Raw genomic sequence first — 13,056 nt, 5'->3', positions numbered from 1 at the left:
ATCATAATTGTATTTTTTTTAATCCAGCTTTGTTACCATTTCAAAAATTCTATACCTACACTAAAACAGGTGAATGAAGCCCTGTTTCCTTTCTCATGGGAAAAATGCACATGCAATATAACTATCCAAGAAATTAGATAAAAGAGATTTTTAAAGTCCACCCTTCATTTCATTCATCAAGAAAATGACCGTGGATTTACATTCAAACCAGGTTACAACAAATAGCCTTTTGAGATAAAATCAAGGTTGTCTTTTGAGCATTTTTTTTGAGAATGTCAATGTGTACAGGAGTGATTCTTTTGAAAATTTGCAATGTGGTACATGTTCTTCCTAGAGATGGATGGAAAAGAATGGAAAACATTTGAAACTTTACATCCATATTATTCTATTAACATTCTTTCCACTTCGCAAAGTGAGCTCACCAACTGATGTTTCAGTTGCTAATGTTTATAAACATTTCCGAGTCTATTAAACGAATCCTAACTGAAAAAAAAGAAGAAGAAATAATTCTGAGCTTGCAGTGCATTAACTCTTTGGAAGAAAATTGCTACATAATTTACTTAGAGATCTCCATCCTCAATATCCCATCACTGATAATAAAATATTTTGATTCATTGTAGTTCCCTTGGCTTTTGTGAGTCAGATAGATTTATATGGCAAAACTAGGTGCCTTGTTTAACTGTAGTTTGGGGGGGTTGTTTGTTTGTTTGTTTGTTTGTTTGTTTGCTTTTCCTTCTCATACAGAGACTTTACTTTTTAGGCCAGATGTCTGCAAATTGAAGTTTGAAGGGAAGACATTTTATGTGATTGGCACCCAGAAGGAGGTCAGATACTGATTTTATAATTACTTGATATGTGTATGTGTGCAAATGTATGTGCATAAGAAAGACCTAAGAATAAAATAGTTTTCAGTACGGTTGCCCCACTTTGAAGAGTGGTGATGATGGAAGCTGTTTATTGCAAGCAGTTTAATGCTAGACAAGGCAATGGTAATCCGCAGGTAAGAATAAAGTCAATGAGCAATGCGCACTGTATGAACCTATGTCAAAGACAGGTTGGGATAAACTTTATTCATTAAATACAATGCCTGGACTCTCACCAAAAGTCTTTGTCTAAGATGCAAATAAATGAAGCAGAAGAGAAATTCTTATAAACTAGACATCAATCAACACTAGATAAAATGTTATGACCACAGTGTTTATGCCCAAGTAGTTTTTCCCCGAGAGTTTTTAACAGTCATTAAATATAGTTTGTGGGCTCACCGGGGAATGGAAGGCTGTTATGAAAATATTGAACATTAAAGTTAAGTTTGAAGTTTGCTAATTTTCTAGACTTTTGTTATGAACTTATTGTTATTGTTCTTCCAGGGTGATAAGTAATTTTTAGATTAATCAAGGATTGATAGACAGGTCGGTGATGACTGGAGTATTAGTGAAGATTATGTATCAGCTTTACATAGAATTTAAATAGATTATTGATGTCTGATGAACGATGAAAAAGATATACTGTTTAAATTTCAATGAATATAGTAATATTGGAGGGGTTGCTGGAGAGAAAGCTCAATGTATTTACTGTGCGACCACGATGATTTTAGTTTGATACCCAAAACCCACATAAAACCCTTGCCCCCATCCTTATGTGAAGGAGAGATATTCCTAGAGCTTGCTGGCTTGCCACTCGAGTTGAAGTAGTGCACTTCAGGTTCAGTAAGAGACTGTTTCAAAAGTGGGTTTGAGAGTGGTTAAGGAATACACCCAACACTAACCTCTTGCCTTCATACAGGAATGCATATAGACCCACATGCCTAACCTACCTCCATGTACATATAAAAAAATCGTATAGTAAGCTACAAGTACATAAATACCTTAATGAAAAACATGGATAATATAAATTGTGCTTAACATACCTTTTCTTATTATTTTTAATAGAAAAATTCTGTCTTGGAATTCCATACTTCGACACCAGCTGCCTGCAAGCATCTATGGAAATGTGGGGTAGAAAACCAAGCCTTTTATAAGTAAGACTCTTGTGTTCATTTGATTATAGGTTCTTAAAGCGTTTGTGGATCCATTTATGCCCTGCCAATAACTGCATACCCATTTTGTTTAATACTGCTCTTCGTATTTATTCTATTTAAATGTAATATAAATTTAGGACATAATTATTTATCATATACACATCTGATAAAGGATTAGTGTCTAGAATGTTCAAAGAACTAAAACATAAACAGAAAACGAACAACCCAATTAAAACTGTACTATGGAACCAAACAGAGAGTTGTCAAAGAAGAAATTCAAAGGCTAAGAAGTATTTTTCTCCTTTTTAAAAAATGTATTCTTCTCTCATACAATACATCCCAACCGCAGCCTCCCCTCCCTCCTCTCCTCCCAGCTCCCACTTCCCCCCACCCCAACCCCAGTCTTTCCTCTCCACCAGATTCACTGCTCCGCCCTTTCCTTTGAGAAAAGAGCATGCTACCCAGGGATATCGGACATGATATAACGAAATGCAATAAAACTAAGCACAAACTCTCATTCCAAGGTTGGATGGGGCAATCCCGTAGGAGAAAACAGTCCTGAGAGGAGGCAAAAGAGTCAGAAACACCCAGACTCTCACTGTTAGGAGTCCCACAAAAACCCCAAGCAAAAAAATTACAACATATATGCAGAGGACCTAATGCAGACCCAAGCAGGCTCTGTGAGCCCCTATGAACCCTGCTTAGTTAATCTGTGAGTCATGTTCTCCAAGTGTCCTCCACCCTCTGGCTCCCAAAATCTTTCCTCCCCTTCTTCTGTGGGGTTCCCGAGCTCTGCTGAATGTTTGAGTGTGGGTCTCTGTATCTGTTTCCATCAGCTGCTGGAGGAAGCCTTTCTGATGATCATTGGGCTAGGCACCGATCTATGAGTATAGCAGATTATCACCAGCAATCATTTCATTGTCTCCCCCCTCCCCAGGAGTGTTTGGTTCTACCCTCAGTTCTCTGCACCAGCAAGCAACCCCTTACTGGCCAGCCAGGCAGCGGGGGTCATGGGCTCCCCCTGGTGGCATTGGTTGGTTACTTCCACAAGCTTGAGCCACCATTGCGCCAGCACATCAAGCTGTTCTTGAAGGTTTTGTGTCTGGATTGGTGTTCCAGTCCCACCCATGGAAGTCCTGCCTGGATATGGAAAATGACTGCTTTGGCTAAGACATATTTTTTATCATTTTTTATTTTAATTTTAAATAGCTTGTTTTACATATCAATCCCAGTTCCCTCTCCCTCCCCTCCTCCCACACTCCCCTTCCCCCCCCCTCCCACCCTATTGCCAAATCCTTCCACATAGGGGATATCTAGAGTCTGTCATTTCACTCTGGGTAGGGTCCAGGCACTCCCCCTAAGAGTCCAGGCTGAGAGAGCATCCCTCTTTGTGCTATAGGGACACGATGACTGTTTGTATTCCAGGGATAGACACTGATCCACAGCTCAGGGCCCCATAGGTTGCCCAGGCCTTCTCGCTGACACTCACATTTGGGGGGGTCCAGATCAGTCCCATGCTGGCCTCCCTACTGTCGGTCTGGGGTCTAAGAGCTCTCCCTTGTTCAGATCAGCTGTCTCTGCTGGTTTTGCCAGCCCATTCTTTGCCAATTTGCTCATCACTCATCTCTCTCTGTCACTGGGTTCCTTGGGTTCAGTTCAGTGATTAATTGTGTGTTTGCCTCTGCTTCCATCAGTCACAGGATGAAGGCTCCTGGATGGTTATAGACATCAAGTTCATTATCAGGAATGGGCATTCGAGGTGGTCTCTCCACTATTGCTTAGCTTGCCAATTGGTGTCATCCCTTTAGATCACTCGAGGTCACTCTGATAGGATAGAAGACAGATCAGGCTAAGACATATTTTTAAAAGGGCTCAACATCCTTAACCTTCAGGGAAAGGAAAAATCAAAACTACTTTGACTTTTTATCTCATCCCATTCAGAATGATTAACATCACAAAAACAAAGACAACCAATTCTAGGGAGGACATAAAGAAAGGGAAATATGCATATTCATTCTTGTTTTTAATTTCTCTTATTTTCTATTTTATGTAAATTAGAAACAAGCTTGTTTTACATGTCAATCCCAGTTCCCTCTCCCTCCCCTCCTCCCCTGCTTCCCTTAAGCCCCCCATCCCATCCCCTGTCTGCTCCCCAGGGAAAGTGAGGCCTTCCATGGGGATCTTCAAAGTCTGTCATATCATTTAGGTCAGAGCTCAGACCCTCCCCGCCGGGTGTCTAGGCTGAGAGAGTAACACTCTATGTGGAATGGGCTCCCAAAGTTCATTTGTATGCCAGGGATAAATACTGATCTACTACCAGAGGCTCAATAGATTACTGAGGCCTCCTCACTGGCACCCATGTTCAGGGGATCTGGATCACTTCTATGCTGATTTTCCAGGTATCAGTCTGGGGTCCATGAGCTCCCCCTTCCTTATTCAGGTCAGCTGTTTCTGTGGGTTTCTCCAGCCTTGTCTTGACCCCTTTGCTCATCACTCCTCCCTTTCTGAAACTGGATTCCAGGAGTTCAGTTCAGTGTTTAGCTGTGGGTGTCTGCTTCTGCTTCCATCAGCTATTGGATGAAGGCTCTAGGATGGCATATAAGGTAGTCATCAGTCTCATTATTGGGGAAAGGGCATTTAAGGTAGCCTCTCCACTATTGCTAGATGGTTAGTTGGTGTCATCCTTGTAGATCTCTAGACATTTCCCTAGTGCCAGATTTCTCTTTAAACCTATAATGGCTCCTTCTTTTATAGCGTCTCTTATCTTTCTCTCCTCTATTCTTCCCCCGACTCAACCTTCCTGCTCCCTCATGTCCTCCTCGCCCCTCCTCTTCTTCCCTTCTCTTCATATTTCCCTCTCCCCTCCCCCCATGCTCCCAATTTGCTCAGGAGATCTTGTCCTTTTCCCTTTCTCTGGGGCCTCCTTGTTTCCTAGCTTTTCTAGCGGTATGGATTGTAGGCTGGTAATCCTTTGCCCTGTGTCTAAAATCCATACATGAGTGAGTACATACCATATTTGTCTTTTTGTAATTGGTTTACCTCACTCAGGATGATTTCTTCTAGTTCCATCCATTTGCCCTCGAATTTCAGAATTCCATTGTTCCCCCCCCCGCCCACCCGCTGAGTAGTACTCCTTTTTTTTTTTTATTTCTATGACTTTATTGTTTAATTTTCTTTGGCATTATGAGTAAAGCTTAATTTCATCTATGTAAGTCCATTCTCTTTTCATTTCATTGAGCTTTTTCTTCCTTTTTTTCATTCTTTTCTGCCAGGTTTCAGCATTTCATCCTCTTTTTTTTTCTTTTTTTTTATTTAGAAACAATCATTTTACATATCAATTCTCCCATGCACCCTCTCCCTCCCATCCTTCCACGCCCCCTGCCAACCCTCCCAACCCACCCCACACCCACTCCCCAAGGACAGTGAGGCCTTCCATGGGGGATCATCAAAGTCTGTCACATCAGAGCCTAGGCCCACCTCCATGTGTCTGGGCTGAAATAGTATCCCTCCACAGGGAATGGGCACCCGAAGTCCATTTGTGCACTAGGGATAAACACTGGTTCCACTGTTAGATGTCCCACATACTGCCCAGGCCTCCTAACTGGCACCCATAGCTAGAGGGTTTCATTTAGTCTGATGCTGGTTCCACAGCTTTACTACTGGGGTCCATGTGCTCTCACTAGATCAGATCAGTTGGTTCTGTAGGTTTCTCCAGCACAGTCTTGACTCCTTTGATAATCCCTCCTCCCTCTCTATGACTGGATTCCAGGCAAATGGCTCAGTGCTTAGCTGTGGGTGTCTGTTTCTGCTTCCATCAGCTACTGGATAAAGGCTCAAGGATGGCAATTAAGGTAGTCAGTCTCATTATAGGGGAGAGCATCAAAAGCAGCCTCTTCTCTACTGCCTAGATTCTTAGTTGGGGTCATTTTGTGGATCTCTAAACTTTCCCTAGTGCCATATATCTCTTTAAACCTATACTGGCTCCCTCTATTAAGGAGAGGGAAGGGAGAGAGGAAAAAGTGAAGGGGAGAAGAGGAGGGGGAAGGAAAACAAGAGGGATCAGGAAGACTGAGACAGGAGAGGAATAGAGGAGAGTAAGAAAAGAGATCCCTTGCTGGGCGTTGGTGGCACACGCCTTTAATCCCAGCACTCGGGAGGCAGAGGCAGGCGGATCTCTGTGAGTTAGAGACCAGCCTGATCTACAGAGCAAGTTCCAGAACAGCCTCCAAAGCCATAGAGAAATCCTGTCTCAAAAAACAGAAAGGAAAAAATAGAAGTATGTATTGAGTGGAGTAATTTGCATTTTCCTAATTGCTAGGATGATGAATAGTTTTTTCCTAGATATTTCTTAGTCATCTTTTTCTTCATTTGATAATTCTTGATTCAGGTCGCAGGCCCACTTTTAAATGGGTTATTATTCCTTTGGTTGGTCGGGTTGGGTTTGAACCTTTAATTTGGGGTTTTCTTTTTTTTTTTTTTTTTACAAGACAGGGTTTCTCTGTATTGTTTTGGAGGCTGTCGGTCCAGCCTGGCCTCTAACTCACAAAGATCCGCCTGCCTTTGCCTCCCGAGTGCTGGGATTAAAGGCGTGCGCCACCAACGCCCAGCTTAATTTGGGGTTTTCTTATATATTCTGTATTAACCAGGGTCAGATACTTAGCTGGGAAAGATTCTATCCCACTGTGGCCTTCCTTTTCACTTCCTCTTCCTGGTTGATTTTTTTTCTTTAGCTGTGAAGAATCTTTTGGCTTTATAAAGTTTTCAATAGTTTGCCTTAATTCTTGGGGAAATGGAGTCCTATTCAGAAAGTCCTTTCATGCACTTATATTACATAAGATACTGCCTGTGTTTTATTCTAACAATTTTCAGCATATAAAGTTTAATGTGTAAGTGTATACATCAGTGTATAAGGTATAATGGATCCCCAAATGACATGACAGACTTTGATGATCCCCCATGGAAGGCCTCACCCTCCCTGTGGAGTGGATAGGGGTGGGAGAGGGAACAGGAATTGATGTGTAAAATAAGATTGCTTCTGAATTAAATAAAACAGGGAAAAATCAAGGTATAATGGAACTAGTTGGGGGTAATGTGATGGATGCAGGTCTAATTTAATTTATTTTTTTAATTGAAGACTACCAGTTATGCACAACAGCAGAGTAGGGTCATTTGAACTAATGGACTTCTGTGTTTCTTATGATTTGTACTGTTACTGAGTTTGAACTGAACAAGCTTTATCAGAGACACTGTTACTTATATTGTGGGTGCCCTATGTTAGACCGGCTTCTTTCACTTTACACTGTTCAGGAACCACTTCTTAGGCAGCTGTGTCACCCACAATGAGCAGAGTGTTCTTACATCAATAAACAAGACAGTCCCCCTCAGGAATGACCACAGACCAGCTGGATCTAGATGATTCCCCACTAAGACTCCTTCCAGATGAGTCTAGTTTGTATCAAGTTGGCAGTTAGCAAATTTGCTAGTGGAAATGTGGCTTCCAAATGCATTGGCAGTTTGTGTTAGTCATCCTTCTGAAAGGACACAGCTATGAGTACTGAGTACAGTGTTGTAATTTTTAGTTTCTGTGTTCCACAGTGGTGGACAGTAGAAATGTAGATCCAGATGTTGATCTACCTTCCAGCATCAGGCTGAGAGTTATTCACTGCCAACGTGAGTCTCAGTTGATGAGCTTTGCTTCTGACCACAAAGAGTGGGTCTTTCACTATGCATTTCCCTGCCAAAGGCGAGACACCAGCCATCTGCACCCTTTGGCCTTTCTGATGTCTGCCCCTTCTGTTCTCTATAACTCTCTCTCTGAGCTTTATCTCACCCTAGTCCTGTGCCAGACAAAAGTGTATTTTTCTGATCTGTGGCTGGTTGCCCTTCTCAAATTCTCAAAGTAACTCAGTTTTTAACAATAATCTCTCTGTAAAAATAGTTCCTAGCTAAAATGACAGTTACTGGAGATCCACCATGTAGGACCTCACCCTCCCTGGGGATCCGAGTGGAGATTAGGTGGGGATTGGGGGGAGCCTAGTGGGGAGGGGGGAGGAGGGAGGGAGAGAGAGCTGGGATTGACATGTGAAACAAGCTTGTTTCTAACTTCAATTTAAAAAATAGAATCTAAAAAAATTGTTCCTAGCTATTGCTTTTCAAATTATATGTAATGATGCAATGGGATTTCTTTATACCTCTGGCCCACCCACTGGAAGAATCACTATAACAGTGTAGTCAGAAACTGGATTTGAGGCTAGTGAGGGCTGTCGGCTTGTCCTGAATGAAGGTAGGACTGCCATTTCCTTGTTTGGTTTTTATTTGGCAGTGTCTGCTTCTCCCTGCACCATGGAGCTATACTGTTGAAGTTGATTTGAGGTTTCTTATTTTTCTTAGTTTTATATATGTGTGATGGATATGTGTATGTATATGTGTGTGTGTGTGTGTGTGTGTGTGTGTATGTCTCGCTCTCTTCTTTCAAACTCATGACTCTTTCCTTTTAATTATTAGTGTTAATAAATATAGCTAAATATATACATAAAACCTGTTGATTCCATTTAGTGTTGCATATGTACATACATATGTGAGTATATACATATATACCTTCTTAGGGCTATCACTTGGCACGACTAGCACATTAGGCAGCTTACTCTTTGGGAAGACTGATTCTCTCTCTCAATTGTTTTAATTGACCATAATTCTTCATCTAAGCATGGACTTGGTGAAGTTTGGGGATGGGGGTTGTTTGGCATTTGGAGAGGTTTTTTGTTTTGTGGGGGTTGTATTATCAGTATTTCAAACCATTCTGAAATGTGAAATGCTATTCTTTCTAATTTCTTTTTATGTTTGCATTAGGCTTAAAGTGACCGATATAGAAGCATCCTCAGCTGTCATAGTTAGTACCTTATGCTCCACTCTGAGGCAGCCCATGTTCTTGAGTTCTTTCCAGAGTGTTTGCATTTTGTTCATGTTTATGTGTACCCTCAGAGGTCATTGAATCAGTGCTGAACTGGGCTTCTCATCCTTATGTATCCTAGGCATCTGTCTTTTAAAGGGCACCCATGGAGATACATTGCTAGTGTCCATGTTATGATGACATGGACCCATTTCCATTGATAAAACAGCACATGAAGAGTTCTTTCTAGTGAGTTCTTCATAGCAATTGAATGACCTTTCTGGCTAGAAAGCTGCTTTCTGTTTTGGTATTTACACAGACAGTTCAGAAAGTGTCCCTGTCATTAATAAATTTAATAATGCCTTATTATATGATCTTTATATCTCTCAACTATGAGTGAGGCAACCATTCCTTCTAATCGTCAACATTGCTTGAAATGTTTTGCAAGCCAGACCCAGAAATGGAGTATAAAATCAAAGTGTGGCCTATGACTAGTGTTCACAATGGAAGGAATAGCATTAATCAGTGAGCATATCAAATTACAACGCACACATGGTTTCTGTTCTTTTGAGAAACTCCTTCAAAACGTGTATACATGCTTAGTGAACATGTAAGGTGGATTTTTCTCCCTAGAAGTCCAAGTGGGTGATTGCCACAGCTCTACTGTGTGTCCCATTTGAATTTTTCAATGCTACTACCACCTGTGCTATGCTTTTCTTTAAAGGTATGCCAAGTCAAGTCAGATCAAGACTGTATCAAGCAGCAAGATATTTTTTAAAGGAAGTAGATTTCGATATAGGTAGGTAACAATGGACCGATTGCAGTGATCGGTTGGGGGGCACTCATTTACATTAGAATGTTTTATTTGTAGATATTGTGCTTATGACCCTTTAGTAGTCTTATTTCCCCATTGAGTTATTCTCCTGACCAGGCAACCTAAGCCTCCACATAAATTTTCGTCATGTAATAAGAGAAGAGGTGAACTCTAGGAGCCAATTTGGAAGGATGTACCTACCCTTCCCCATTTCTTTGGAGTGTCTACTCACAAAGATTGTATTTGTGTATTTTATAGCGGTAAAGTTGCCAAAGAGGTGGTAGAGGCAAGCTCCAAAATCCAGAGGGATCCTCCTGAGGTGCACAGGTGAGTAGATGCTCCCTCTGGCTTGGAGAGGGTGCTTCCATGACCAACACACATGAGGCTCTGACTTCATTCTACAATAACACAAAATAATTTCTTATCCTAACTTTCCTTACTCCTCCCTTATGTCTCTATGTATAGTGACTTCCATAGAAATACCCCTCAGATTTGTCAGGGCCGTGACCTGAGGGCATTTTGGTCCTTCTTAGGTAACTTGATATGTGGATAGGTAGGTATCAGGTCTAGAATGCTACATGACTAAGCAAGAGTGGGCCATTGGATGGCTCCTGCTAGCTCTGCTCCATCACCCTGTCACACTGTCCTCATAGAATAGCTCTAACAATATCTGGCTCATCAGGCATGGTCAGGCTCTCTGCTCTGAGTCCTTCTCTGAAACTGAACAGTATATATCCCCCCTGTGATATCTGGGGAGTTTGGAATACCATGAGCACATCTGGAGGCTGTCTAGCTTCTTTGGTCCCTGAGAAATGAATTGACCAGAGCCATACAGTTACAGTAGAGCAGTGATAGTTTTTAGGAAAAGATATAGAGTTCCCAAGGGAAGAAGTTCCCAAGGGATGGAGAAAAGAAAAAGGATAGAGGTTCCAAGAGGAACATTATGCAAATGATTAGTGTTTTTAATATCATTTGGTCTTTTGGGCTTATTTGCACAGCATAAGGTTTTCACACAGCTCTGCTACATGAAGCTCTACACACAACCTCCTGGATTTCACGCTCCTAAGCCTCCACTTAGGAGTGTGTATTTTCATGTTATAAAGAAACAGAAGTCACCTCGGATACTTTGGAGTGCCTCTCTACCTGATTGAAGGTTTGATTTGCTTGGCCTTCTGGAGAACGGAGGGCTTATTCCAGTCCTTCTCCTGACAATGCCCTTCTCCGTATGCTAATTTTGAAACACTTTACACGTGGCCTTTGTACTCCCAAAGACCGAACTGTAAAAGGAGAGGCATGGCCATTAGTAGGTTCTGAGTACACATTTTTGGGGGATGCAGTCTCCCATACCCTAAGATAACCTCAGGCTCACTACATACCTTTAGATAACATTGAAATTCTCATCGTCCTGCACATTTTCTTTCACTATCTATAGTTAGTTCTTAGGAATTAAGTGTTTTCTTTGCCAAACTGACTTTACATGACCACAATTTACAAAAACAGATGTATGTCCTAAGTTTCAAACATACTGAACATTTAAACTGAACACTCACTATGATATCAGCCCTTTTAAAACAAAATCATTATAACCTGTTTTAATTTTTTAAGTTATGTGGTATAATGGGCTTCATTGTAGCATTTCCATATATACATGCACACACACTGTGAATATATATATGCCATATATATATTGTTCTTATTCATTTTCATTCTCCACTGCCTTGCAAGTCCCACCCTCAAATCTTCCCTTCCTATCTCTCTCTCATGCTTCTCCATAAGACCTCCTCTATGATAAGCTAAGTTATTTAGGGATTTTCTCACAGGAGAGTTGGTACCAGTTCTTCCTTCTTCAACTTTGGAACCCAAAAGTTTTTCCTTTGTGTCTACATCTGCTAAATTTCCTCCATTTGCAGAAAGATTAGGTGAGCTCAGTGGTACTCCACCTTGTTGCTGGAGTTATCAGCCGAAAATAGCTGTGGCCTTAAAAGTAGTCCAAGCCAGCCTTCCAAGGGCTTCTAGACATTATGTATTTCCCAAAACACTGAGCATAGTTGAAGTCTTCAGAAGACACGATATAGATGTGTCCAGCTTTTGTTTCTTTTCTGCTTTTCAGTAGCTAAGAGGAGCTCTCATATGCAGATCTGTGAAAGCTGTCTCTCCAGCTTTAAAAAATAGGAAACCTTTCAGGATTAGAGACTGGAGAAGCTGTTGACTGAGGCTACGTTGGTGTACTATCTAAATGTGTGTCAGGATGCTCGAAGATCACAAAGGGATTTAGAGCACTTTCCTCTCCCATAAACTGTGTCCATTTAGCACGGCAGAAAGGAAGACGGCATAATAGAATATGTCCTTTTGACTTTTCCAGAAACTTTGGATAGGAAATAGCTTTAGGATCTCTTAGTTTCTTCTTTTTAATTGTTAGGAGATTTAGTCATTGTCTTAGACATGAGATGTGTCCAAGATGCTACTCTGAAGGCTCTTAGGTACCAGTAGTAATGTGAAACACTTTCATGTAATGTTTAACTTCCAAAAAGTCATTTGCATGGGAGAACCTGTTTCTCTTGGAACATTATTTTATGTTTTAAACTATGTTGGCATTTCAATGTGGCTATCGAAAGGAAGAATGTAGTAATGCAGTTTTATGTTGTGAGAACTCTTCAGAAAAGATCGTTAGTCTATAATGGCAATGGTGAGGAACTAATTTATCATCCTTCCTCACACCTGAAATTCTACTCCTCAAAAAAATTAGAGGCCTCTACAATCTGGCTTCTGAAAAAGTGTGTATGTATAAAGAGACAGAAACCAACACACTGAGAATATTTTAGGATTATTCTTTCCTTCAGAAAGAAAAGCTCACTCTGACGTTAGTTTACTGGCCTTTATTATGGCATGGGAAGATCCCGGGGAAAGCTGTCCTGGGTTAGCTGCTGGGGAAGAATCCCAGAGCCTAGCCAAGAGGCCACATTCAGATGGAGGGCTGCATCTTGGAGCACAGCATCCACCACCAGGGGACACACAGAACACCCAGAACCAGCAAGATACAAGGATGTTCTGATACAAAAATGAATAGATTTTAATCTTTGCTACATTGCCTGCCATCTCTGTGGCCTTTGGTAAGTCACTGAATTTCCTAGATTACTAGTTTCCCCATCTATGAAATATGATTCTTATATTGCCTTGACCTACTTCGAAATTTTGTTGGGGGCTTTTAAAAAAAGCTTTTTAAATGTAAAGTGACATACACATGTCAAACAATCATTATCATTCATTTAGAACGCAGAGGCTGGGTCTCAGCATTCAGCTGAGTGCAGAGCACTAGCTCAGTACTGCAATGCCTCT

The 13,056-nt window shown here is 41.2% G+C and overlaps 1 protein-coding gene across 3 annotated transcripts in view; it reads left to right on the top strand.

Moving 5' to 3' along the window:
- The window catches only part of Frmd3 (FERM domain containing 3), a 178,450-nt gene that overhangs the window by 132,631 nt on the left and 32,763 nt on the right, over positions 1-13,056 (top strand). For all 3 annotated transcript variants that reach the window (XM_040757303.1, XM_040757302.1, XM_040757304.1), the window contains 4 exons: positions 761-824; positions 1,929-2,017; positions 9,631-9,705; positions 9,979-10,047. In XM_040757303.1, coding sequence (XP_040613237.1) covers positions 761-824; positions 1,929-2,017; positions 9,631-9,705; positions 9,979-10,047 — 297 coding nt within the window. The remainder of the gene's footprint in view (positions 1-760; positions 825-1,928; positions 2,018-9,630; positions 9,706-9,978; positions 10,048-13,056) is intronic.

The sequence above is a fragment of the Mesocricetus auratus genome, unplaced genomic scaffold (assembly GCF_017639785.1).
Source record: "Mesocricetus auratus isolate SY011 unplaced genomic scaffold, BCM_Maur_2.0 Super-Scaffold_100014, whole genome shotgun sequence".
NCBI lineage: Eukaryota > Metazoa > Chordata > Mammalia > Rodentia > Cricetidae > Mesocricetus > Mesocricetus auratus.
Note: the sequence above shows the minus strand (reverse complement) of the source record. Positions and strands in the feature narration are given on the sequence as shown.